Here is a 26388-nt window from a genome sequence, read left to right on the forward strand (position 1 = left end):
CAAAACTGGCCCCGCCCCAGGGATGTCATTGTTTTTAACTATATGTGTGTTAGTAAAAACTTAAAAATCTTCTTTTAAAAAACCCAATGAGCTAGAGCTTAGATGTTTAGCATGAAATATCTTCTTATGGATGTCTACAAAGTTTGTTCAAATAAAAGCCCTTGGGTGAAAATTGGCCCTACGGGGGGGGGGGGGGGAAACAGGGGGCGGGTGCAGACCTGGGGATGATTACATTGATAAGTAATTGATTTAATTACAATTACTTTCAGATTTTATTGTAATTGATTACAATTGATTACTCAGACTTGCCTCTGTAATCAATTAAATTACAATTACTTTGAGAAAGTAATTGATTGATAATTGATTACATTCCATGTATTAACTATAAACAAAAGTTTCTTAATGCTATTAAATATATACATTATATACATTATATACACAAAGGATTTCCAGCTAATCAACAGTCATCATTTTAACACACTTTTAGTTACTGTCACATCACTTTATCATATTTTAGCATTGCACTTTAGCATCATAAGTGTTCATGAAACCGTCTATCAGTCAGACTGCATCTATCAGGACGGAAAATTTTACCCGCAACACTAAACAAACGCTCTACAGGGGCCAATGATGCAGGAATTATCCTCAGTCTTCTTGGTGTAGGTTTCATAATGAACTCTCTGCAACAGAAATTTTTAAAAGTGTCAATTGTACAGTATACTGTATACAGGTGTTAAAACAGGTGTGAAAACAATAAATTACAAACACTTCAATGGTACAACAGTATCCATTATAATATAGACACATTGTCTATCACCTTACAAAGTAACTAATGCATATAATTAAAATATGGTAATATGCATCTGACATAAACTCTAAAATATACAAAGTAAAGAAGTTATCTACATTGTTTGAAACTTTTTAAAACATGGTTTAACCAAAATATGTGAAACAAAATTTAACATACCTTTATGTGGGTAATGAAATTTGAATGTGACTTAGTGTTTCCATCTATCTTCTTAGGGCACAATTTGCACTGTGCTGTCACATTTCCAGATGTTTCTTTAGGAAATTCAAAGACATCATAAATCCAATGATTTGACATTTTGGTTACAATACCAGCCAAACAATGATGTCTATCTTTCAGTTAGAATTTGGTTAACTGTATGGATTAAAACTTATTTCTTCATTGTGAGTGATGTCTTAAAATGTCTCACTTGATATTTTACTACCTTAGTTAAACTGTAACATGTGAAATAAATCATTTTAATTTCAATAGTTTCATGTAAAATCTGAAAGTAATCAACATCAATCAAATTGCAATCATAATTACAGACTGAATTTAAGCTGTAATTGATTAATTACAATTAATGTAATCAATTTTGAGCAAGGTAATCAATTACATGATGATTACACTGTAATCATGTAATCAATTAAAAAATCGATGATTACGATTAGTGATTACCCCAGGTCTGGGCGGGTGAGATCATTGTTTTTCATTACATGTGTGTAGTTAAAAAACTTAACATTGTGAAACATCTTCTAATGAGTGTCTTCCAAGTTTGTTCAAATAAAAGCCCTGGGGTTTAAACTGGCCCCGCCCTGGGGGCCTATATACAGGTGAGCGACCTCAGGGCCATCATGGCCCTCTTGTTTTTTATACTTTCCTGTGTCCAGAACCTTCTCGGGGAGCATCACCCGGTTCAACCGGTTCTTGTTATGCCCCCACAATGTGGGAGCATATAGCGTTGCACTTGTCCGTCCGTCAGTCCGTACGTCTGTCCGTCCGTCCGTACGTCCCGAAATCTTGTGAACGCAACTCCTCTTATACCGGATGGCAGATTTTGCTTAAACTTCCAGGGATGAACAACCTTAATGTGTAGATGGTAGTAAAGGAAGGAATTTTTGCTGCGACCAAATTTAACAGAATTATGGCCCTTTGTTGATTTTTTCACTATATACTATGTAGAAATTTTGTGAATGCAACTCCTCTTAAACCGGATGGCAGATTTTGCTTAAACTTCCAGGGATGAACAACCTTAATGTGTAGATGGTAGTAAAGGAAGGAATTTTTGCTGCGACCAAATTTAACAGAATTATGGCCCTTTGTTGATTTTTTCACTATATACTATGTAGAAATTTTGTGAACGCAACTCCTCTTAAACCGGATGGCAGATTTTGATTAAACTTCCTGGGATGAACAACCTTAATGTGTAGATGGGAGTAAAGGAAGGAATTTTTGCTGCGACCAAATTTAACAGAATTATGGCCCTTTGTTGATTTTTTCACTATATACCATATATATGTTGTCAGTGGGGGCATCCGTGTCCTTTGGACACAGTTCTAGTTTTTTAGCTCACCTGTCACAAAGTGACAGGGTGAGCTTTTGTGATCGCTTTTCGTCCGGCGTCCGTCCGTCCGTCGTCCGTCCGTCCGTCCGTCCGTAAACTTTTACTTTAAATGACATCTCCTCATAAACCACTAAGCCAATTTCATCCAAACTTCACAGGAATGTTCCTTTGGTGGTCACCTTTAAAAATTGTTCAAAGAATTTAATTCCATGCAAAACTCTGGTTGCCATGGCAACCGAAAGAAAAAACTTTAAATATCTTCTTTTAAAAAAACATAAGAGCTAGAGCTTAGATATTTGGCATGAAACATGTTCTAATGGGTGTCTACCAAGTTTGTTCAAATAAAAGCCCTGGGGTGAAAATTGGCCCCGCCCCGGGGGTCATTGATTTTCCCTATATGCATATAGTAAAAACTTAAAAAATCTTCTTTTAAAGAACTCAAAGAGGTAGAGCTTAGATATTTGGCATGAAACATCTTCTAGTGAGTGTCTACCAAGTTTGTTCAAATAAAAGCCCTGGGGTCAAAATTGGCCCCGCCCCGGGGGGTCATTGATTTTCCCTATATGCATATAGTAAAAACTTAAAAAATCTTCTTTTAAAGAACCCAAAGAGCTAGAGCTAAGATATTTAGCATGAAACATGTTCTAAATGGGTGTCTACCAAGTTTGTTCAAATAAAGCCCTGGGTGAAAATTGGCCCCGCCCCGGGGGTCATTGATTTTCCCTATATGCATATAGTAAAAAACTTAAAAATCTTCTTTTACAAGAACTCAAAGAGGTAGAGCTTAGATATTTGGCATGAAACATCTTCTGGTGTGTGTCTACCAAGTTTTGTTCAAATAAAAGCCCTGGGGTCAAAATTGGCCCCGCCCCGGGGGGTCATTGATTTTCCCTATATGCATATAGTAAAAAACTTAAAAAATGCTTCTTTTAAAGAACCCAAAGAGCTAGAGCTAAGATATTTAGCATGAAACATGTTCTAATGGTGTCTACCAAGTTTGTTCAAATAAAAGCCTGGGGTGAAAATTGGCCCCGCCCGGGGGGTCATTGATTTTCCCTATATGCATATAGTAAAATCTTAAAAAATCTTCTTTTAAAGAACTCAAAGAGCTATGGCTAAGATATTGAGCATCAAACATGTTCTAATAGGTGTCTACCAAGTTTGTTCAAATGCAAGCCCAGGGGTCAAAATTGCCCCCGCCCCGGGGGTCATTGATTTTTTTTATATGTGTTTAGCAAAAACTTTAAATCTTCTTTGAAAAAACCCAAATAGCTTGAGTTTAGATATTAAGCATGAAACATCTTCTAGTAAGTGTCTACAAAGTTTGTTCAAATAAAAGCCCTGGGGTCAAAACTGGCCCGGCCCCAGGGGTGTCATTGTTTTAACTATATGTGTATAGTAAAAACTTTAAAAAAATCTTCTTTTAAAAAGCCCAATGAGCTAGAGCTTAAATGTTTAGCATGAAACATCTTCTTATGGGTGTCTACCAAGTTTGTGCAAATAAAAGCCCTTGGGTTAAATTGGCTCTGCAACGTTGGAGGGGGGGGGGGTGGGGGTTGGGGGGGCCTATATACAGGTGAGCGACCTCAGGGCCATCATGGCCCTCTTGTTGTTGGTTGTGATTCATTTTGATTTATGTAATTTTTTTTTTTAGAAAATAGACTACATCTCATATCTATCTACATTTGACCATTTGTTTGATATATCTAAAGACAGGAAAAATGCAGCATACAAAGAGTAAGTTGAGAGTTTTATTATTTCAATTGCTTTCTTGTTGTGTCTTAAATGTTATTAGATGTGTAATAAGGTTCATAATGAGGTCATAAGTCAATTTTGTTTCCTACACTAATACGCTAAATTTACTTAAATGAACATGTCAATATCCCCATCTGGACAATATCAGTCATTGTTTTTAAAGAAAAATTTCAAAATATGTGCCCTCTGATCATGGTCTCTACTGGTCACATGAGTAGAAACATTTGCCTTCAGCAGGGTATAGGTTCATGTGCTGTTTCTATCTTATTAATATTTAGACTTATATTACCTATTACAAAATTAAAGGATATCTGCCTAAGTCATAATCCAAATTTTAGAAGTTTTAATTCCTCTTGTTAATGGCTTATGTGTTGGTTATATTTTAGGTACTTACAGTATTTGTTAGAGTATCTTGATGGTTATGTACAGAGAATTAAGCCGTTACTAGATCTATCTAAGGTAAGTCTGAAATTTGTCACTTTATAAACAGTATACTTCAATATATGAGTTAAACATCAGTTACAGAATGAGTTATGTATTTGAGTGGCTGGCTTTATTAAACAGTTTTGCATTACACCTTTTTTCCTTCCCTGCCACAAGGATTTGAAAGATTAGATGTTGCAATTCTTAAACCAGCTAGAACATTTTTTATATGGAAAAGGTGTTGAAATGTTGTTTTAGTTCATATATGAAATTACTCCGGAAAGTAGCTAAAGTAATATGTTGTATAAAGATATTAAGACATTGAAATTATGATTTAAAACATAAAAATGGAATTTTACTTAAATAACTATGTGTCAAATATTTAATAAGCAAGGCACTCAGTATTGTCTGAGTCTCATGAGTCAATGACTCTTTGACCACAATTTTCATGATTTAAAACCTGAAAATTGAATCTCACTTAACTGTGTGTAAAATAACTTAAGTGAATGACTAGAAAATCATGCAACAAACTAATGTCATTTGATATTGTCACTAAGGTTGAATTATTACACTCATCTTGCCTTTAGCATTTGCGATCCCTTCAAACCATGTTAACAACCAGGACTTTGGTGCAGACAATCAGATGGAAAAATTCAGTTCAATCTTCTCTGCATGGCATGTAAAGCCACATGTCTTGATTTTTATATTGCAAAAATAAAACCACCTCATTGACTAGGCAGTGAGGCTTTAGTTTGAATGGGTATACAACTAGCATTCCTGTAATAGTTGGTAGCCAGAATAACAAATGACTGGTGCATAGATTTGAAATAATAAATGATGAAATAAGCCACGTCACAACAAAACCAACATAGTGCGTTTGCGACCAGCATGGATCCTGATCAGCCTGCACATCTGCGCAGTCTGATCAGGATCCATGCTGTTCGCTATCAGTTTCTCTACTTGTAAAAGGTTTGGTAAGCGAACAGCATGGATCCTGATCAGACTGTGGGGATGCGCAGGCTGGTCTGGATCAATGCTGGTCGCAAACCCATTATGTTGGTTTTGTCGTGACGCAGCTCAAATATGACTGGTGTATAGATTTGAAATAGTAAATGATGATATAATTGTTTACATGATTTTCTTTTCAGGAGATGGATAGTGTGTTGACAGATTTTGAGTTAAATTTTGCTGAAGGACATTTTCCAGGCTGGCCTGTTAGTATATCTGTTTGATAATTTTCTGAGTATAGGAAAAGTATAATTATGAACATGACTAAAATTCTATGATGTATTTGAAGACTGCGTGTATTAATTACTGATTTAAAGCCGCATGCCTCCAGATGAGCGAAATATTTCAATAAAAACAAATTTGAGAAAAATGTACTAAGATTTTAGGAAAAGTAAAATTATTCAAGATTCAAGTAATAATTTACATGTTATGTGTGATTAATTACTGATTTTTCAGTATTTATAATTATATTTCTACTGCGTTACTAATGCAGTAAGGGCAATTTTTAGCTCGACTTTTCTATGAAAAGGGGAGCTATCCTACTCGCCCCGGCGTCGGCGTCGGCGTTGGCGTCACACCTTGGTTAAGTTTTTCGTACCACCCCACTTTATTTCAGAAGTATTACAAGTATGGCTTTGAAACTTACCATACTTGTTCACCATCATAACCTCCATCTACAGACAAGAGTAATAACTCTGTCAAGGTTTTTGACAGAATTATGGCCCTTTTTTGACTTAGAAAGTGTATTGAGCTTGGTTAAGTTTTTTTGTACCACCTCACTTTATTTCAAAACCATTGGAGGTATTGCTTTGAAACTGACCATACTTGTTTACCATCACGACCTTCATCAACAGACAAGAGGACATAACTCTGTCAAGGTTTTTGACAGAATTATGCCCCTTTTTGACTTAGAAAATACATTGAATATGGGTAAAATCCACTTATTGCCTTAACCCTTTGAGATATTGCTTTGAAACTTTTAATGCTATTTTCACATCATTACCCCCATCTGTACGCAAGAGAAGGTAACTCTGTCAAGGATTTGTTTTAAAAATTAAGGCCTTTTTCGACTTAGAATCTTGGTTAAGTTTTTAGTACCAGTCCACTTTTTGACTGAACTGTTTGAGATATTAATTTGAAAGTTGGAATACTTGTTTACAATCATGATTCCCAAACATGTCCAGGAGAAGGTAATTCTGTCAAAGATTTTATTTGAATTATGGCCCTTAACTGTCAATGTTTTGTATTATAGGCAAGCACTAAAAAACTTAAAAAATCTAAAAAAAATTCATTCCTATCCACTTGTTCACTTTACCATAAATTATGTCATATAAACATTGCTGTAATATTCAAGGGTATCAAACAACTAGTTATTTTTCTCTTTTTGTACTTGAAATTAAAATCAGTAGTATATGCATATTTCACATTTTATCTCGCCTATTTGATTGGTGGACAAGTGACCAGCTACAGTGTTCAAGGGTATCACACAATTCAGTAAAATAATTCTTCACTAAATATCTTAATGCTCATGGCCATTGTTCACTTTAAAAATACAGAGATTCTTGTATTGCCTTTTACTGCAAAAACTTTTTTTATTGGCAAGCAATAAAAAAGTCGAGCGCGCTGTCTTACGGACAGCTCTTGTTGCATATTTTGTCCTCTTTTTCATAATTTACGTGGGCTGTAAGTGCCATTTATAATTTGCAAATTGCTTCCTTTTGGTTATTTCACTAAATACTACTTTTAAACACATTTTCAAAATTTTCATGAAAGTTAGCATGAATCTGGAGGCGTGTTGCTTTAAGGCCTTTTGTGAACATAGAAAATTCTTGATGAGAGTTTTTCTTGCAACATAATCTTTAAAATCACCTCAGGTTTTAAATTGAAATTTTATACTTATCTTTGAAATTATAATTAAATGTTATTTTGCAAGACCATTAATTCTGGTGTGGATATTGAATGAATTATGGCCCTTTGTGATTTTAGAAGATACCTAAGCATGCAAAATTAATTTTCAAAACTACTTATTTTGATCACTTGAAAAGTTGAAACTTTATACATTTCTTTTGAACCATCAGAACCTTTTGTTTTAGTAGTCTTTGCACTTTAAAGCTGTCATTTTAAGATCTTACAAAACATTCAAATGGTGTTATATGATAATTCAGTTATTTCATAAACCTTACAGCACATGATAACTCAGTTTTGATGATTTTGATAAGAAAACAATATTTTCTAATTTTTTAACCTTCATGATCAATGCATTAGTAAGGCAGTGTTGAGCGGTGTTGAAATCTTTTTAAAAAAAAAGCCTTTTGACATTTGACATGTTTTTTTTGGGTATTTCAGAAAGAAGCTCTTGGTGCTCTTGCACATACTGGGGCTCATTTAGATTTGTCTGCCTTTTCTTCATGGGAGGTAAGTAACTTATTGTTGACTACAAGGTGAAAAAAATGCATCAAAGTTAACTCCCCTTCATTGTTAGGAAAATAAAATTTTAGTTACAAGGATGCATGTAATTGCAGTTGATGCAACACATGCCCCTCATTGATTTTAATGCAGCCATTGGCATTGATTCTGAAACACTTCAAGTTAGACTTTGGTGAAAGTCTGTGGGTACTATACATGGGCACATTTTTGTTCACTAGTACATATTGAAATTTTGACTTGTATCCCAAACATTTTAAAATAAAAACTTAATTTAAAAGGACGGAAAAATAAATAAATTCATTTTTAAAAGGACTAGAAAGCTTTGCTGTTTTGCAGGTAATTTTATCTGATTTGTAAACTTCATAAGATGTTGTTACAACAAATTTGTTAAAGTTTGATAAAGTTTGTTGTTTCTAATTCCAGGAGTTGGCATCATTGGGTCTTGATCGTCTTAAATCTGCTTTAATGGCCTTAGGCTTGAAATGTGGAGGGTAAGGGTCTTCTATTTAATTAATTTAACTTTTTAGTTTAAAACTGTAAGTCTTTATTCAACGAACATTTGACCTTGACATTTAAGTTTGGGTTTAATACCAAGCTTTGAAAATTTTAGAGTTTTAGTTGAAATGAAAAAAATACACCTAAATGAAATGATTAATTTTCAGTTTATAAGAAGATACGTAATTTCAAGCAAAATTAAAAAAAAAGACAAATAACTTTAAGTAAATATTATCTGTATTGTCTGTTTATATGGCCATACATTGATAAAAACAACTAAATTAAAGCATGATATAAGTCCTTTATCATAGAGTTATTCAGAGAGCTTTTATTTTTGAAGAGTTTTTTACCCAGACTGATTTATCATTAACATCTTTTAGAGATAAATATTTAATCTGGATGACTTATTGGTGATACTTGACAAATTTTGAATAATTACTTAACCAGGACTTTAGAAGAAAGAGCTCAGAGATTATTCAGCACAAAAGGGAAGAGATTAGAAGACCTAGATCCAGCTATGTTTGCTAAATCAAAACCTGGCAGGGCTGGAAAAGCTAGGTAAGATACAAATAAATAGATAGTTTGATACAAAATCCATTGCTATAGATATAATACTACTGACATAACTTAATATTTCTTTTGGAGCTCCTTTTGAAGCGGAATATTGAATGATGTTGATAAAAAGAATACGTTTGACTATTGTTTTAATGAGATAAACATTTAGCTAGTAAATGAAAAGTTGATTGGTTTTTAACTTGCTGTCAGTATTTGTAAAAGAGCACATGTGAGCATTTTTCATTGATAGTCATATGGCAAAATTTGTTAGTGTGTAACAAACAATACATGCCATATTTAAGTTAAGCAGGTTATAATGGTAGGTATTAATGTCTTGCTAATGTTATTGTTCAGGGAAGGAGAAAGACAGAGAGAAATAGCTGGACTAGAGGCACAAGTTTACAGATTTGCTGAAATTCTGAGTGAGCAGCGGGCAGCTACCAGAGAGAATGTAATACGTAAACAAAACCCCGTAAGGCGAGGAAAAGGGGGGGGGGTCGACGAGGGGAAAATGCCGGAAACCGATATGACGATGAATTTACGATGACGCCCCTATAATCCTAAAACTTTCCCCTTTGGGTGGGACGGAAAAAGGGAAGTTTTATGATAGTTTTTATAGAAATTTTAGGAAAAAAATGGGTTGTTTAAAAGAAAAAAGTATTGAAATAGATTAAGATATTATTTCAAAAGCAGATAAAGAGGGATGTTAAAAAATATGAAAGTACCGAGAGATAAATAATGGCAGATAAAGAATGCCTTTTTCTAATTGTAATAAAAGGAAATAAAGAATATGTCTGAGAAAAAAAGCAAGTACAGAGGACTAACTTGAAATAGTGAAATTTTCAATGCAAAAGGTATTAGAAGGCAACAAGTCTGTTCATCCGATTTTTATTTATTTGTTTTACATAAATCTTGAGGAAAGAGTAAATAAAATTGTGGCTTTTGATCGGGGTTGTGACTGCTTTCATTGAAATATCATTGATTAAATTACAATAACTTTGATCTTCAATGATTACATTTGAATTACCCCATTTCTTTAGATGTTATTGAATAAACTAAATTATATTAAAAAAAGTAGCATGAATACTTCTTATTACCTCAATTTTAAAACAAGAAAGGCATTCTGTTTCACATTTGTGAAGTTAATTTTTATAATATACAGTGATTTTTTTTATTTGTCAGATAAGTAATGATAAATGCTTACAATGATACTTGATCTAATAAAAGCATATTCATATTATACATGTAGTACTAATTATATAAAATACTAAATTTCCTGTCTCTTATGAAAAATATCAGCTTTGTTTTGCTTCAAATTTGTATAGAAGTTAGATGAAGTCTTGATGTTCTTGATATAAGTAGGTGCATGATTTATATTTTGCTAGAATATCAAAGAATCCAAAAGTCATTTCTTACATTGATTGAAGTTCGTTTACTTTATTATTTGTTTTCAGCCTATACCATACGTTATAATTTGTTTTCAGCCTATACCATACTATATAATTTGTTTTCAGCCTATACCATACTTTATTTTTATGTTTTCAGCCTATACCATACTGGTTATACAAGTTACATGGTTTAAACATCAGTTATCAGTGTGAGATATGCTGTAATGTTGTCTATAAAGGACCTAAGGCATTCCAGAGACATTTTGCTGTAAGTCACTTACAAACATCATTTCTATAACAATTATTTTGTTTCATCTTCTTGCATGCAATTGCATGTTTTTGTCATGGAAATCCAGTACAACTTGCATCTAAAGGCTGTCATTAACATCTGGTTGTTTTGCTTGAAAAAAAAAATTTTGATTAAATTTTCTTTCTTCTGTTTAATCTAAAGTTCTTTAATCAAGTAGCATGCACAACTTCTTCATGGGAGAAACATATTTTGAGAGGGAAACAACACAAGAATTTTTCCTCCTTAATTACAAAAAATGAAAAATTGAAACATGAAACTCAATGATTGTGCAGTTTCTGTAAAATCTGCCAGCTATTCAATTAATTTTTTTTCAAAGGAAAAGTAGAAGAGATTTTTTTCGTCAAGAGTCAATTTTGTGTTTCAAAATTGATTTTGTGTTTTTTTTGCATCTGTTGAACTAATAAATTACACCTCAAGATATCTTTATATTCAGGATTTTCTACAGTTTGTGATTTAGAATATTTGAATTTTTTAAACACATACGTTTCCTTACAGGAGGTTGGAAATAAAAACATGTATGCCATCAATACATATAGCTTTGAAGAAAGCATAATTTACAGTTAATTCATTATTTATGAAGTGTTGATAATACAGGAGTCCCAGGTTTGGCTAGGTGAAATTTCTCCAGGTAAAACTTGAATAAAAGGTCTAACGGTCATTTGTCTTTCACTGTTGATCTAAAATCAAATGGGATTAGTTGCTGCAAAATTAGTAATTACTGATTAATTATCCAGCGTAAAAACCAGGTGATCAAATAAACAGACATAAAATTTAATTTCATAATAAGAAGGAGTTTGGTTCTGAAACAACATTTTAAATGTATGTCATAATAAAATGATAAATTTCAGGAATGGCGACATGCTCATGGTATGAGATGTCTTGGTATACCTAATACAGCCCATTTTGCTAATGTCACATCTATAGAGGATGCCCTCGCTTGTAAGTATATAATCTCTATACATTCCTACCATATTGTAATACATTACATATAATTCTGTTTTCAGTTTTACCATAAAACCTGCATTCAACAACCAGCATTTTAAGGAATGGAAAAATTGAGTAATAGTACTGTATACAATCAAATGAGATATCTATTAACTCAAAAGGAAAATATATCTAAAAAGCAATACAGAAGTAACATGTCTTCTTCCTCCAGTAAAACAGATGTCTGATACTATTATATGAACTGTATTTGACCTTCAAGGTGTCAGTGTAAACCCATTCTCTTCATACAAAAATTAAAATAAAAAAAGCATAATAAAAACCAAGTTGTATTAAAATCTCATAATTAATGAGATGTTGGTTTCTTATGAATATACAAGTAGTTTATTTAAAGATATACTATGCTCAAATTTAATATCTGAAATATTGATAATTGCTACACAGTCTCTTTATAACTATAAGATAAACCTGTTTTGACTACACACAAAGTCGATATGTTATGTTTGGAACTATACACACTATAGGTTGTCACAATATGAATATATAGCATCATTAAAAAACTGCCAGTTTTTAGCTCACCTGTCACAAAGTGACAGGGTGAGCTTTTGTGATCGTTTTTTTCGTCCGTCGTCCCTCCGAAAAACTTTTGTTTTAAATACATTCCTCATAACCACTGACCCCAATTTTTCCAAATTTAAGGAATTTCCTTTGGGGGTCACCTTTAAAAAATTTTTCAAAAATTTATTCCATGCAGAAACCCGGTTGCCATGGGAAACCCAAAGAAAAAACTTTTAAAAATCTTCTTAAAAAACCCCAAAAAGCAGGCTTAGATATTTTGGGTGAAAACTCTTTTAAGAGTGCACCAAATTTTTCAAATAAAAAACCCTGGGGGCAAAATTTTGGGCCCCCCCTAGGGGGTCATTGATTTTCCCTATATGCATATAGTAAAAACTTAAAAAATCTTCTTTTAAAGAACCAAAAGAGCTAGAGCTAAGTTATTTGGCATGAAACATCTTCTAGTGAGTGTCTACCAAGTTTGTTCAAATAAAAGCCCTGGGGTTAAAATTGGCCCTGCCCCAGGGGGTCATTGATTTTCCCTTTATGCATATAGTAAAAACTTAAAAAATCTTCTTTTAAAGAACCGTAAGAGCTAAGGCTTAGATATTTGGCATGAAACATCTTCTAGTAAATGTCTACCAAGTTTGTTCAAATAAAAGCCCGGGGGTCAAAATTGGCCCCGCCCCCAGGGGGTCATTGATTTTCCCTATATGCATATAGTAAAAACTTAAAAAATCTTCTTTTAAAGAACTGTAAGAGCTAGAGCTAAGATATTTAGCATGAAACATCTTCTAATGAGTGTCTACCAAGTTTGTTCAAATAAAAGCCCTGGGGTCAAAATTGGCCCCGCCCCAGGGGGGTCATTGATTTTCCCTATATGCATATAGTAAAAACTTAAAAATCTTCTTTTAAAGAACTCAAAGAGCTAGAGCTAAGATATTTAGCATGAAACATGTTCTAATGGGTGTCTACCAAGTTTGTTCAAATAAAAGCCCTGGGGTCAAAACTGGCCCCACCCTGGGGGTCATTGATTTTCCTTATAATTTATGTGTATAGCAAAAACTTAAAAATTTTCTTTGAAAAAACCCAAATAGCTAGAGTTTAGATATTAAGCATGAAACATCTTTAAGTAAATATCTACAAAGTTTGTTCAAATAAAAGCCCGGGGGTCAAAACTGCCCCTGCCCCAGGGGTGTCATTGTTTTTAACTATATGTGTATAGTAAAAACTTAAAAAATCTTCTTTTAAAAAACCCAATGAGCTAGAACTTAGATTTTAGCATGAAACATCTTTTTATGGTTGTCTACCAAGTCTGTTCAAATAAACAAATAAAAGCCCTTGGGTAAAAATTGGCCCGGGGGTGGGGGGGCTATATACAGGTGAGCGACCTCAGGGCCATCATGGCCCTCTTGTTTAAAGAAAAGATCAACATTACTTGACCTGTAATAGGGAAAGAGTTTCACATACATAGTTAATTCGTTCTCTTTTTCAAATTTAAGAATTTAATAGATTTTAATAGATTTCTGTGATAAAAATATTTTACCTGAGGATGAGCATAGTATATCTTTAATAATAGTACCAAATGAATATAACATATTCTATATTTATTTACAGTATGGCAAAAAATAAAAGCATCAAAAGAAACAGAGAGATGGAAACCTGATACTGAGGTAAATATTTGTGTGTTGTTATATTTTTATTTCCGTGAATAGTATACCTTAAGATTAATAAAAAATAGTTTGTAATTATGGATATGACTATTTAAGATTGCTTTGCTATTTCGATTTGTAGTTTAAATTGGTAAATGATTTGCAGATAATTTCTTAAAATAAGCAGTTCAATGCATTTAATCATAAAAACTTGAGAGGGTATTGGTTTCAAACATGAAAAATGTTAATGCTGTGCACATATAGTTTGTATTGAAGTTATATTACATTGATTTACTTAATTAATGTTAAAAGTTTTGTGATAAATTGTTTTACAATATTTGTGGTTATTGAGGGAGAATCTTTCAATGGACCAAGGGTGTTTGTAGTTAAGGTTACTTTCCCAATATATTATGCATGATTTTTTATATGCCCGAAAGAATTTCGGACATATTATGTTATACCCCCTGGCGTCCGTCCGTCTGTCCGTCCGTCCGTCCGTCTGTCCGTCCGTCCGTTAGCAATTTGGTTTCCGGAGCATAACTTAAGTTCCATTTGGCCCACAATATTCAAACTTCATAGGATTATTGTCCATATTGGGTAGAAGACCCCTATTGATTTTGGGGTCACAAGGTCAAAGGTCAAGGTCACTATGACCTTAAAACTGAAAACGTTAGCAATTTGGTTTCCGGAGCATAACTTAAGTTCCATTTGGCCAACAATATTCAAACTTCATAGGATGATTGTCCATATTGGGTAGAAGACCCCTATTGATTTTGGGGTCATAAGGTCAAAGGTCAAGGTCTCTATGACCTTAAAACTGAAAACAGTTTCCGGAGCATAACTTAAGTTCCATTTGGCCCACAGTGTTCAAACATCATAGGATGATTGTCCATATTTGGTAGAAGACCCCTATTGATTTTGGGGTCACAAGGTCAAAGGTCAAGGTCACTATTACCTTAAAACTGAAAACAGTTTCCGGAGCATAACTTAAGTTCCATTTGGCCCACAGTGTTCAAACTTCATAGGATGATTGTCCATATTTGGTAGAAGACCCCTATTGATTTTGGGGTCACAAGGTCAAAGGTCACTTTTACCTTAAAACTGAAAATAGTTTACTGGAGCATAACTTAAGTTCCATTTGGCCCACAGTGTTCAAACTCCATAGTATGATTGTCCATATTGGGTAGAAGACCCCTTTAGAATTTGGGGTCACAGGTCAAAGGTCAAGGTCACTATGACCTTAAAACTGAAAACAGTTTCCGGAGCATAACTTAAGTTCCATTTGGCACACAGTGTTCAAACTTCATAGGATGATTGACGATATTGGGTAGAAGACCCCTATTGATTTTGGGGTTCACAAGGTCAAAGGTCAAGGTCACTATTACCTTAGAACTGAAAACAGTTTCCGGAGCATAACTTAAGTTCTATTTGGCCCACAGTGTTCAAACTTCATAGGATTATTGTCCATATTGGGTAGAAGACCCCTATTGATTTTGCGGTCACAAGGTCAAAGATCAAGGTCACTATTACTTAGAAATTGAAAACAGTTTCTTGAGCATAACTTTAGTTCAATTTAGCCCACAATATTCAAACTTCATAGGATGATTGTCCATATTGGGTAGAAGACCCCTATTGATTTTGGGGTCACAAGGTCAAGGCCACTATTACCTTAAAACTGAAAACAGTTTTCGGAATATAACTTAAGTATCATTTGGCCTACTGTGTTTAAACTTCATAGTATGATTGTCCATATTGGGTTAAAGACCCCTCATGATTTTGGGGTCACAAGGTCAAAGGTCAAGGTCACTTTTACCTTAGAATTGAAAACAGTTTCTGGGACATAACTTAAAAGTTCCATTTGGACCACAATATTGAAACTGCAAAGGAGGATTGTTATTTGAAGGAGGTAATACTTTATTTTAGTCCCATGTCTTACAAATGCTTCATCTTTACTAAAAAAAAAAAACACGTTCGGGCATATAATGCTCCGCCTAGCGGTGCTCTTGTTAGGATTTTGCATTTTTAGGCTTGACCCTTTTTTAGCAATGAAAACTGTAGCCAGTCTTGTTTTATTCATTGCTAGGTTAACTGCCCACACACAGTATGACAAACAAAACCATATGTTTATTTGTGTAAACCATGTCAACCAGTGATTTTGTTTTATCCCAGTGTTGCTATTTGATAGCCAGTTAGCTGAAGACTGTAAATACTTCAAGTTCTGTCAATTTAAAAGACAAGATTCAGTCACTTAAAAACCATTCAAGAGAGAAAAGATAGATTTCCTTTTTATATTTATAATATCTTGTTAATGTTAACATGTTTTGTTATTTTATATTACAGGAGGAATTTGAAGATTCTCTGGGAAATGTTGTAAATAAAAAGACGTATGAAGACATGAAAAGACAGGGGCTGTTATAGTGTATAATATGTGATTTTACCAGCTCATTAACTGAAATTCTCAGAGCCATACATTTATTATGGATGTGTTCCTCTTACAACTTTGAACAATAAAAATGAAATCAGAAAAATAAACTTGTGTTAGTTACAGAAAATCACAAATTTTAAAGAAAGAATATATTTTTTTTCTGTGAAATGTTTTATTTAAAGTATATAAATGTATATATCTGCTGCAAAAATAATTGTTTGAATTTTAAAAAAGAATCTAAAATGCTTGTATGAAAGAAATTTTGCAGAAAATTTCCTTAAAAGCAAATGGCGCATGTGCAAGCTCATTGCTTACTTAAATTTTGCAGAATAATATGTGGTTTTCAGTACGTTGTATCCTGTTTACGTATAATATCCATATGTGCTAAATAACAGATTTTCTATGTTACTGTGCTTTTAAAAATCAGCAATAAGATTATGCAAACAATATATTTTAATGTCTTTATTTTTTTTGGTAAGATATAGCTATATACCATTTAAATCACACTTTAAGGTAGTGATAAGATCGGCATGAATGTTATGACACGAACGTTTTCAATTTTCACAACGTAGGAATTTTTTCTGGTAACATTTATTTTATTTGGAGGACTGTTAAAGCAATGGTCTTGATTATAAATACTATCTTAACAGGTAGTGTCATAAAAACACACCGGTTATTGTGTACAATCGTGTTTCATAAATACTTCTCTGTTGATGTATATACAACTGCAATTCGCCATCATTAAATGTGAAAAAGGAATATAATGCTTTGTTTTGATTTTGCTTCTAAGCCAACCCAACCATCAACATAATCATCAATCTGATAAAGTTTACGACCAGGGATGTTATATTTTAATAAATGTCAACATATCTTTAGTACAGTAGAAGTGGGATAATTAACGTATTGACTACTGCTTCAGTTTCATGTTTCAGATTACAAGTTCATTGCGAGTTCGCACGGGGCACTTTTTGATAATCACGGCCATATGATATATTTAATAGAGTGTCGACGTGTTGATTTTTTTTTTGGGGGGGGGGGGGGGGGGGGGGGAAGGGGTTAAAATCTATTTGAATATCAAGTTAAACAATTATAAAAATGGAGATAAGATCTTGAAAACAGTTACAGATCAAATTACATGTACATATACTACCTCGGGTTAGAAAAGAGATGTAAAGAAGAGAAGTTTTATGTTTCAACCCTTGTTCAAAACACAACCGCCTTAAATACTTGAAAAGCCATTTAAAAAAGGTCAGTTTCAAAAGCATTGTAAAACAACTTGTATTTCTCGCCTTGTCAGCAAAAAAGGATGACTAGAGTTGTGGATTAACTGTTTAATAAAGGCGTGGTGAATAAAATAAAATATAAGTACGTGCCGTGCAGGACTTACCGTATTACGAAAATTATGGACAATTCAAAATGATTTTATATGTTGGTGTGTTTCGTTTTTGTTCTGACTTTATAAAGTATTTTATTAGAAGAGGAGCGATGAGCTATTTGTGAACTTTGTATATTATAAAACGCAAAAGAAACTACAAGTTCACTCAAACGCAAAATGAACTGCATCGGGGATTTTGATAATTTTTTACAGAATTTTTCCATGGTTTTACAAAATGACATGTTTAATTAATTCTGAAGAACAGTTTCTTTAGAAACGTGTGCATCGACTAGGTAGAGTAGGGATCAAATTAAAATTACGCAGATTGGATTTTACTTGTGATAAAAATAGGATATTTAAGGTAATTTAACTTTATCATTAATATATGAGCCGCGTCACGACAAAACCAACGTAATGCATTTGCGACCAGCATGGATCCAGACCAGCCTGCGCATCCGCGCAGTCTGACCAGGATCCATGCTGTTCGCTTTCAAGCTCTATTACAAGTAGAGTAACTGATAGCGAACAGCATGGGTTCTGATTAGACTGCGCGGATGCGCAGGCTGGTCAGGATCCATGCTGGTCGCAAACGTACTATGTTGGTTTTGTCATGGCGTGGCTCATTTATAGAATGATGTTTTTCATATTTGGGTGGAAAATACATTTGGTGGTCCAGTGTTGGGAGTCACAAGGTCAATGCCTCTTGGGCTTATAATAGATTTTTACACTTTAATATACAGCCTTTGTATTTTTTAACCCGATCTCATATATCAAGGAACATACCTAAGGTTCCTTTAAGTTTGAATAGAGTTTAGGGTCACGGGCTTGCATTTATTATATAGTATATAATATTTTTCAACTTCGTCACAAGTCATAGCAATAACTTGCAAACTTTTTTATTTTTTTTTCGCAATTACAAAACGCCATGACTCCGTCAAGTTTCATAACTGTTTTTGTTTTTGGCATTTTTTTCTGTCCATAACTGAGTGAAAGGGTAGACATTTTTAGAAATATTGTTACTGACAAGAATATGAGCTGTGAGCATTTGTGTTTAACAAACACGTTCATTTTTTGTACAAATTGTCATTATTACAAAGTATAAATATCAATTTCCTAAACAAAAGTATCAGTATCAGTAAAGTATGTGTATTATAACACATAGCATACATTATATTTCGCGTTTCAAACTTCTGCATTAAATGCCATCTACAAAAAGTATGGTTTAAAAATAATTCATCCGTAAATTGTAATATTTTGGGTGTATAAATAAAGATGATCTATCAAATTCAATGAATTATCGTCCTTCACCCGTCTTTTTCCTAAATATCTATTTATAACGCTAACATATTTTTTTTCAAACTAAGATTCTTGTTTAAAATGGCTATAAGATGAAAGTTTGCGAAAGGTATTTATGTTTAACTACCAAGTTTGTTTGTATATTTCTAGATAATACTAGCTTGATTATATCTTCATTAACGTTTATGTTATCTTGCTTGGTCCAAACGTTGATTTTTCCCTGCGGTCTGGAGACCGCAGGCTATTGGTACGCGTTTAACTTTTTAGGCATGGAGGAGCACGTGACCTGTTTTCGGTACATGGAGGAGCATGTGATCTGTAAACCGTACATGATTGGTTAATTCACCTTTTCGAAAACCTGGCTAAATACCGTTTGCCGGTACGTTACGGATTTACCTCTAGGGAATAGTCAGAGTGACACATAATTAAGAACAAAAAACTATTACGTGATATTTCTAATTTTTCTATATAACTATTTTAACCATTTAAGGTGGAAAAACTTGAATGATGTGTTTGAAAATTATCAATGTTTCTTTAATATGTATCTCAAATTTTACAAACAATAAATCATTGTAAATTGTTTATACTGAAAATCTACAAAATTAAAATATTCGTAGTGGCATCTGCCAGAATAAATAGAGATATTTTCGGCGTAAACTTGTATGTTTACTTTTTTTTGCTCGGAATTATTCATAAAATGGTAGGCCTATTTAATCATTTTCTTAAAAAGAAATAATTGTTTTTTTGTTCGACATTCTCCGGTCATCAACGGTCACCAGTTTCCAAAGACCTTCTTCTATATTGATCGATTATTGTCAACTATATTCCTGATAAAACCGCACGTTTATTTATTCCCCCAAAACAATGTTGAAAATAGTTAAATGAAATATCTTTATATCATTAAAAATGTTCCCCGCGGGAAATCATTTTACTTGTACATATATTGTACATGTATTTGATAAACCCACTGTCTTCGTTGTATGCCATGTAATGACGCATTAAAGCATACGATATGATGTGTTTTTTAAGAGTAGAATTATCAGGTGACTTAAGTATTTTAATCAAATATTTAAACATAATTTACGGTATTTTGACATTGAATATCTCCTTACATGTCTATACAATACATCCAAATTGGTCGATTTTTTAACAGAAAGATTTTTTGAAGAATGAGGAATTTACAATATGCCATTTTAGTGTTTTTTCAGTCACAATATCCCAACGTTTAAGCAACATAGTTAAAGTCTGATCTCACTAATGTGGCGAACAATAAATTTAACCTTGTATCTTTAAATAAAGTTGATTAAATACTGTAAAAATGTTTTGCATAGAAAATAATGAATGTTAAGTAATAATAGCCGTGTCACGACAACATAATGGGTTTGCGACCAGCATGGATCCAGACCAGCCTGTGCATCCACGCAGTCTGTCTGTCTGATCAGGATCCATGCTGTTCGCTATCAGTTTCTCTACTTGTTATAGAGTTTGTAAGCAAACCCATTATGTTGATTTTGTCGTGACGCGGCTCATTTGTTTTTGTGTCCGATACCAATGTTTAAATATTTAAAGCTTTAAACAACTTCTAATAGCAGAGTTAACCGTTGAATTTCTGCTTTGTTAAGTTGGACTTGTGGATAGATAGATTCTTTTATTTCCTTCAATTGTGAAGGTAAGACTCCATCAATTTTGTAGATATAATCTAATGTTGTTGATTAGTTTGTTCACGAAAAATAAATGGCCTGTTGAAATCGTAGTGTCCCATTAATGAAAAAAATGAGATAAAATCTTAAAAACAAACATGTATGAACATTTTTTTATTATCGCCAAAGGTCATTTTATTTTGAAACAATGTTTGCATTAATTATATACATTGTATGTAATTATGTTTTGTTGGAAAATCATGACGTCAGTTAAAGAATCAAGTATTTATTTTAAGCACATCTGGATGGAGAAGATATTCACGATGGATATATGTGTTATTATTTGAAGTTGGATACGGTCCAGTTGTTGGTACTTTAACTTAGTTTCGGGGATTGTCATAAATAAGGAGTTTTAGATGGAACATATACCATTAATTTGACATTAAATGTGTGCGTTTTAGAACTGGATTTCAGAAGTTTATTGAGCATAATCTTAATAAAGTTCTTTTCATTGCCATACATACGATAATTATAATGCGCATGTATACTTATATGTAGATTAAAGAAAAACAACAAAAGACGGGAAAAATCAAGAAATGGCATGTAGGTACACAATGGGTTGAACTAGAATAGAAAAGAATACAGAAAGGAAAGCAACACCACCAGTGATATCAATGACAGTAATATTTTTATAAACAATTTTAACAGTGGCTTTTGCAGAATATTCACGAGCGTTGATTTTTATTTAAAAAGAAACCTTTATCCAACAAAATATACAAGGCATAATCAAAACACAATGAGTTCAAAAATATATTTTGATTGTCGTAAATTTATTATAATTCTTTTTATGATTTGCATTCCATATTACCTTTACTTTCTAAAATTTTCTTACTTTTTAATTTCGGAACATACTTTGGACAAAACATATATAAATACTACTTCATTTAGAATGATTGAAATTTCAAATACGAGTAGAAGAAATAATCGCATTAAATATTACAGAAAATCTTTGAATAAAGTATCTGATATGATTCAAACACAAATAAAGGAGCCGAAAATGCAAAAACAATCAATAACCAAGACATTCTTTAGCCGTAGTAGAAATATTCCAATTTTTAACTGTTCAAGACTGTTTGAAAGCATAACCATATTGGATGTCTCATTATACGTCAGATTTCTAAACAAAACACCAATAATAACCCCTCAAAACTACATGGAAAGTACTCGGAACTGTTCATCTTTCATCACTGACAGAGGCTATATAACACACCATTTGACAGTAGAGGAACGGAATTTTCCAATAGCTTTTAGTATTCTTATGTATAAAGATGTAGACCAAGTTGAAAGACTTTTACGTACAATTTATAGACCACAAAATATTTACTGTATTCACGTTGACTCTAAAACAGATGACGCACTATATAGTGCAATTCAAAATGTAAGCCATTGTTTTGACAATGTGTTTGTTTTAAACAAACGAGTTAATGTTAAATGGGGAGAAATGTCCGTTTTAGAGCCGGAATTGTTGTGTATGAAAGAATTGTTAACCCGGAACAAACGTTGGAAATATTTCATCAATCTGACAGGGCAGGAATTTCCATTAAAAACTAATTATGAATTAGTTAAAATTCTTCAAGCATATAATGGTTCAAACGACGTGGAAACATCAGTTAGAGAGTAAGAAGTTTGTACCAAATTTGAGCAAGTTAAATATAGCTTTGTTTAATGATAATGTTATATATTTTACATTTTTATAAAAATTAATAACAGCAGTCTCTCCAAGACATAAAAGTATGTACTACTACAGGATGTATATTTTTGTAGACCGTTTATTCTATAATTTATGGTGGCTGATTTGGTACACTTTGAGCGTTTCATTGTCGATTGCGACATAACAACCTATATCGTTATGTCGTTCTGTCGCTAGCGAAGCACGCCAAGCGGCGCGTTGTCGCTTGACTTTTTCATATACAAATTGCCAATCCTTCGAGTTTAGCCGAGCGACAATGTTACATCGCGACAACACACCGCAAGACAACGCGCCGTTTGGCGCTTTGTCATGCTGTTGCTAGCGACAACACGACGCATGAAAGTATACCAAATCAGCCACCAATGTAATTTATTAGTTTAACGACTTTTGTCCTGTTGTTTGCCTTCGTATTAACATTAATGCTTGTCAGATTGATTTCTCAGATTAATTTGGGATACTTTTACGCATGATTACCATACGTTTAACTTTGTGCTGTTCAACAAAATAAAAAAATCAGATGTTAATTGTTATATCATTTATTTGTAAATTTTTCCAACAAATACCAGTAAGCTAAGAGCGCCATTTAGTACTACTTGTATTTAATTGTTTTATTCGTAGATTTACAACTAGATGTGTCAACAAAACATCAGCACCTCATGGAATACGTGTTACTAAAGGAGCCGTGCATGTGGCCGTGAGTCGTGGATTTGTCGAGTACGCAATATATGACCAGAGAGCACATGACATTTTGACATGGATGAACAAATCATGTTACATACCGGATGAAGCGTTCTTCACCACACTGAATCATAATCCACATCTAGGTGTACCAGGCGCTTACAAAGGTTTGACATTTGTGATCTTTTATATTACATTTTTCTTGTATAGGCCCACATTTTCAGTTTAAATCAGTTTTTACTTTATATTCATTAAATATGTCTGATTTGAACTGAATTAAGTATATTTTATTTAAATTTACAAAAGTCAACATCAAGAATAAAGAAATATGATATATTCTACGTTATAAATCTGTGTAGTTGAAACCAAAATACAAAAGAAGAAAAACACACTACCACAAAAACATTGACACATGCAACTCTGCTAATTTTTCATAACTGTAAGTCATTTATCAAATTCGTAACTGTTATATCAATGTTTACATCTTTTCGCATAAATGTAATAAAAGGTTAAATGAAAAAGCTGTTTAAATGGAAGAAATGCAAACTTCTAGCTTCCAGATCGTAGTTTGTTTTCAGCGGTTAAAGTATAAGATGCCTAATGCCGAAGAGTATTTATTTTTAGTGGCAGGGTTAGTGGGTTCATGCCCTCCTGGAAAAAAAACGTTTTTCCCCTCCTTTTTGTACTTTTTCCTTTTTTCAATTCAGATTATGATTTTCTTTTCCATTTTCAGAAATATTTGTGGTTTTGTTTATACATTTTAGTGTGAAATAAGTGAAATAAGGATACTTTTACATAAAAAAATGTTTATTATTTGAAGATGGTAACCTCCCTTATTTTTAGCACAATCTAAATACATGTATATAGTATTGTAAAATAACGATGCCCTATTGATAAATGACGATTTCTGAAGGCTATTCAGAACTCACCCTCTTTGTGTATAATCAAATCTTGCTGTTCGTTTTGTCGAATTCACAACCGAACTGAAATTTAAGAGGGCTTGTTTTGTAACAACATATTTGGTTCTGGCAAGCTATGTACACTGATGCTTGTAAACATGAAGTTTTTCTGTTTTTAAAATGCCATTGTGAAGAGGTTCGATTTACTGTAACATCTTTTTCTATCAAAAAGCAAATTATTATCGATAAATGACAGTAACAATAGCTTTATAATTTTGAATAATTTTATGTCCACTTAGTAAATGTATGCAAAGCATTTAATTATTTTTACGCAGGTCACCCCGAAACAACTGTGATGGCAAACAGCAGAAAACCATATCTAGCTCGGTATAAAAATAGACAACGTATTAGTATATACCACTCCACATGTCGCGGTAAATGGGTGAGAGGAATGTGCGTGTATGGTCATAAAGATTTACCGGTTCTACGGGGCCGTAGAGAGCTGTTTGCAAATAAATTCCACTTGCATACATTTCCTGTTGCATATGGATGTATGGAGGAACTCATATTTAATCGAACACGAGACGAATTTCAAGGAAAAAGAAAGTTTAATGCAAGCTGGTATTCTACTTTTGATTTTGTTACAAATAAAGTTGAATAAGAACACTGGAACTTAATTATGACTAAGGCTAGCCATGTGTACGGAAACTTACTTTCGAACCATGGTTAATATCAAAAATTGTTATTCATGTATACAACCAATGAAGTGTAAAATCACGAAAATAGTTAAGTTTTGAAATATATTTAATAATTGTATATTCGTATTATTGTGAATTCTAGCAATTTATATACTGTGTGTTATGCTTGTTTTTCGAAAAAGAGAAAAATAAGTTTTTTCCAGATATTTATACATCACGAAAGCACGTGTCTAGTGTTGTGTAGCATGCCTTCGGGATCATTTATTCCAGCACTTTTAGGTGTAGAAAATTGAGTACCGCTCAAGCCGGTGCTAGGGGGCATGAGTGATATTGCACAGACTCTTCAATTTTCATGTATTCGATTGTTTTAATAAATGAATAACTTCTTTCCAGAAATCTTTATACTAGTATGCTGAAGAGTCATCACAGTGAATTTTAAATGATTGATATCTTTACAGATTTCAGTATTCTAAAAAAAGGTTCAAAGTTAACGTTAAATAAAATGAAATCAGAAACATATAATATATATAATGTATTTTAACGTCTCTGATAAAATCAGTTGATGGAAAATGTGAATCGAAAAAAAAATTGCATAGTTGAACTAGCAAACGAAATTTTATATTCATTTCAAAATAATAGTTTCAGGTTATTGGAAATCCGCAAAATATATGCCTTTGGGTGTTTACAAGTACATTTGTACAATTTAAAATCTTAATCATGGTTAATATCAAAAATTGTTATTCATGTATACAACCAATGAAGTGTAAAATCACGAAAATAGTTAAGTTTTGAAATATATTTAATAATTGTATATTCGTATTATTGTGAATTCTAGCAATTTATATACTGTGTGTTATGCTTGTTTTTCGAAAAAGAGAAAAATAAGTTTTTTCCAGATATTTATACATCACGAAAGCACGTGTCTAGTGTTGTGTAGCATGCCTTCGGGATCATTTATTCCAGCACTTTTAGGTGTAGAAAATTGAGTACCGCTCAAGCCGGTGCTAGGGGGCATGAGTGATATTGCACAGACTCTTCAATTTTCATGTATTCGATTGTTTTAATAAATGAATAACTTCTTTCCAGAAATCTTTATACTAGTATGCTGAAGAGTCATCACAGTGAATTTTAAATGATTGATATCTTTACAGATTTCAGTATTCTAAAAAAAGGTTCAAAGTTAACGTTAAATAAAATGAAATCAGAAACATATAATATATATAATGTATTTTAACGTCTCTGATAAAATCAGTTGATGGAAAATGTGAATCGAAAAAAAAATTGCATAGTTGAACTAGCAAACGAAATTTTATATTCATTTCAAAAAACGAATTTTATATATTCATTTCAAACATTTGTACAATTTAAAATCTTATGCAAAGACAATCACATATATGAACGTAAACATTATATACAAAATAGTAAATATTAAAGCACAAAATAGATCAGAAACTGCAGGTAAATTTCAAAGAACAAATTGTCGTTAAACTAATACTTTGAATACTTTGATAATACATTTTGCAAAATTACTTTGAAATGTCATTATTGCGTTAATTTTTTTTAAGTAGGCCAGGAAAAATAATGGCCCGATAAAGCTGTGACGTATGTGACATAAAACAAAACGATACCCTGATTCTTTAAAATATTGTATTTTTATATATAATCTTTAATTTTTTTGCATTACTATATCTTTCTAATTCGTTGTAACTAAAATGTTAAGCATAGGTTTTTATATTTCCCAAAATGTACACACTGACTTTGACGAA

General features: G+C 32.7%; 2 protein-coding genes and 1 long non-coding RNA gene across 5 annotated transcripts in view; all 3 read left to right on the forward strand.

Moving 5' to 3' along the window:
• The window catches only part of LOC132759806 (splicing factor 3A subunit 3-like), a 31139-nt gene extending 14541 nt beyond the window's left edge, over positions 1 to 16598 (forward strand). The window contains 11 exon segments of the mRNA XM_060751663.1: positions 4006 to 4088; positions 4493 to 4565; positions 5678 to 5743; positions 7884 to 7952; positions 8388 to 8455; positions 8907 to 9017; positions 9369 to 9612; positions 10560 to 10670; positions 11561 to 11651; positions 13827 to 13882; positions 16202 to 16598. Of these exon segments, the coding sequence (XP_060607646.1) occupies positions 4006 to 4088; positions 4493 to 4565; positions 5678 to 5743; positions 7884 to 7952; positions 8388 to 8455; positions 8907 to 9017; positions 9369 to 9612; positions 10560 to 10670; positions 11561 to 11651; positions 13827 to 13882; positions 16202 to 16279 (1050 nt within the window). The 3' untranslated portion in view covers positions 16280 to 16598.
• LOC132759807 (uncharacterized) lies at positions 14272 to 15878 on the forward strand. 2 transcript variants are annotated; one of them, XR_009629773.1, is made up of 2 exons: positions 14272 to 14937; positions 15077 to 15878. It is a non-coding gene; the product is annotated as an uncharacterized LOC132759807 (long non-coding RNA). The 2 variants fall into 2 exon arrangements; XR_009629772.1 differs by having other exon boundaries at positions 14272 to 14929.
• Positions 16599 to 18994: 2396 nt separating the features above from the next.
• Positions 18995 to 24951, forward strand: LOC132759813 (N-acetyllactosaminide beta-1,6-N-acetylglucosaminyl-transferase-like). Of its 2 annotated transcripts, none has more exons than XM_060751669.1 (3): positions 18995 to 19066; positions 22966 to 23192; positions 24260 to 24946. In XM_060751669.1, the coding sequence occupies exons 1-3, from the start codon at positions 19050 to 19052 to the stop codon at positions 24583 to 24585; spliced, it is 570 nt and encodes a 189-aa protein (XP_060607652.1). In that variant the 5' UTR covers positions 18995 to 19049; the 3' UTR covers positions 24586 to 24946. The 2 variants fall into 2 exon arrangements, with proteins under 2 accessions (XP_060607652.1, XP_060607651.1); XM_060751668.1 differs by lacking the exon at positions 18995 to 19066 and adding an exon at positions 20712 to 22274 and having other exon boundaries at positions 24260 to 24951.
• Positions 24952 to 26388: the final 1437 nt, after the last annotated feature.

This window comes from Ruditapes philippinarum, unplaced genomic scaffold (genome assembly GCF_026571515.1).
Source record: "Ruditapes philippinarum isolate M1 unplaced genomic scaffold, ASM2657151v2 ctg2955_1_1_1_1, whole genome shotgun sequence".
In the NCBI taxonomy this organism is placed as follows: Eukaryota; Metazoa; Mollusca; class Bivalvia; order Venerida; family Veneridae; genus Ruditapes; species Ruditapes philippinarum.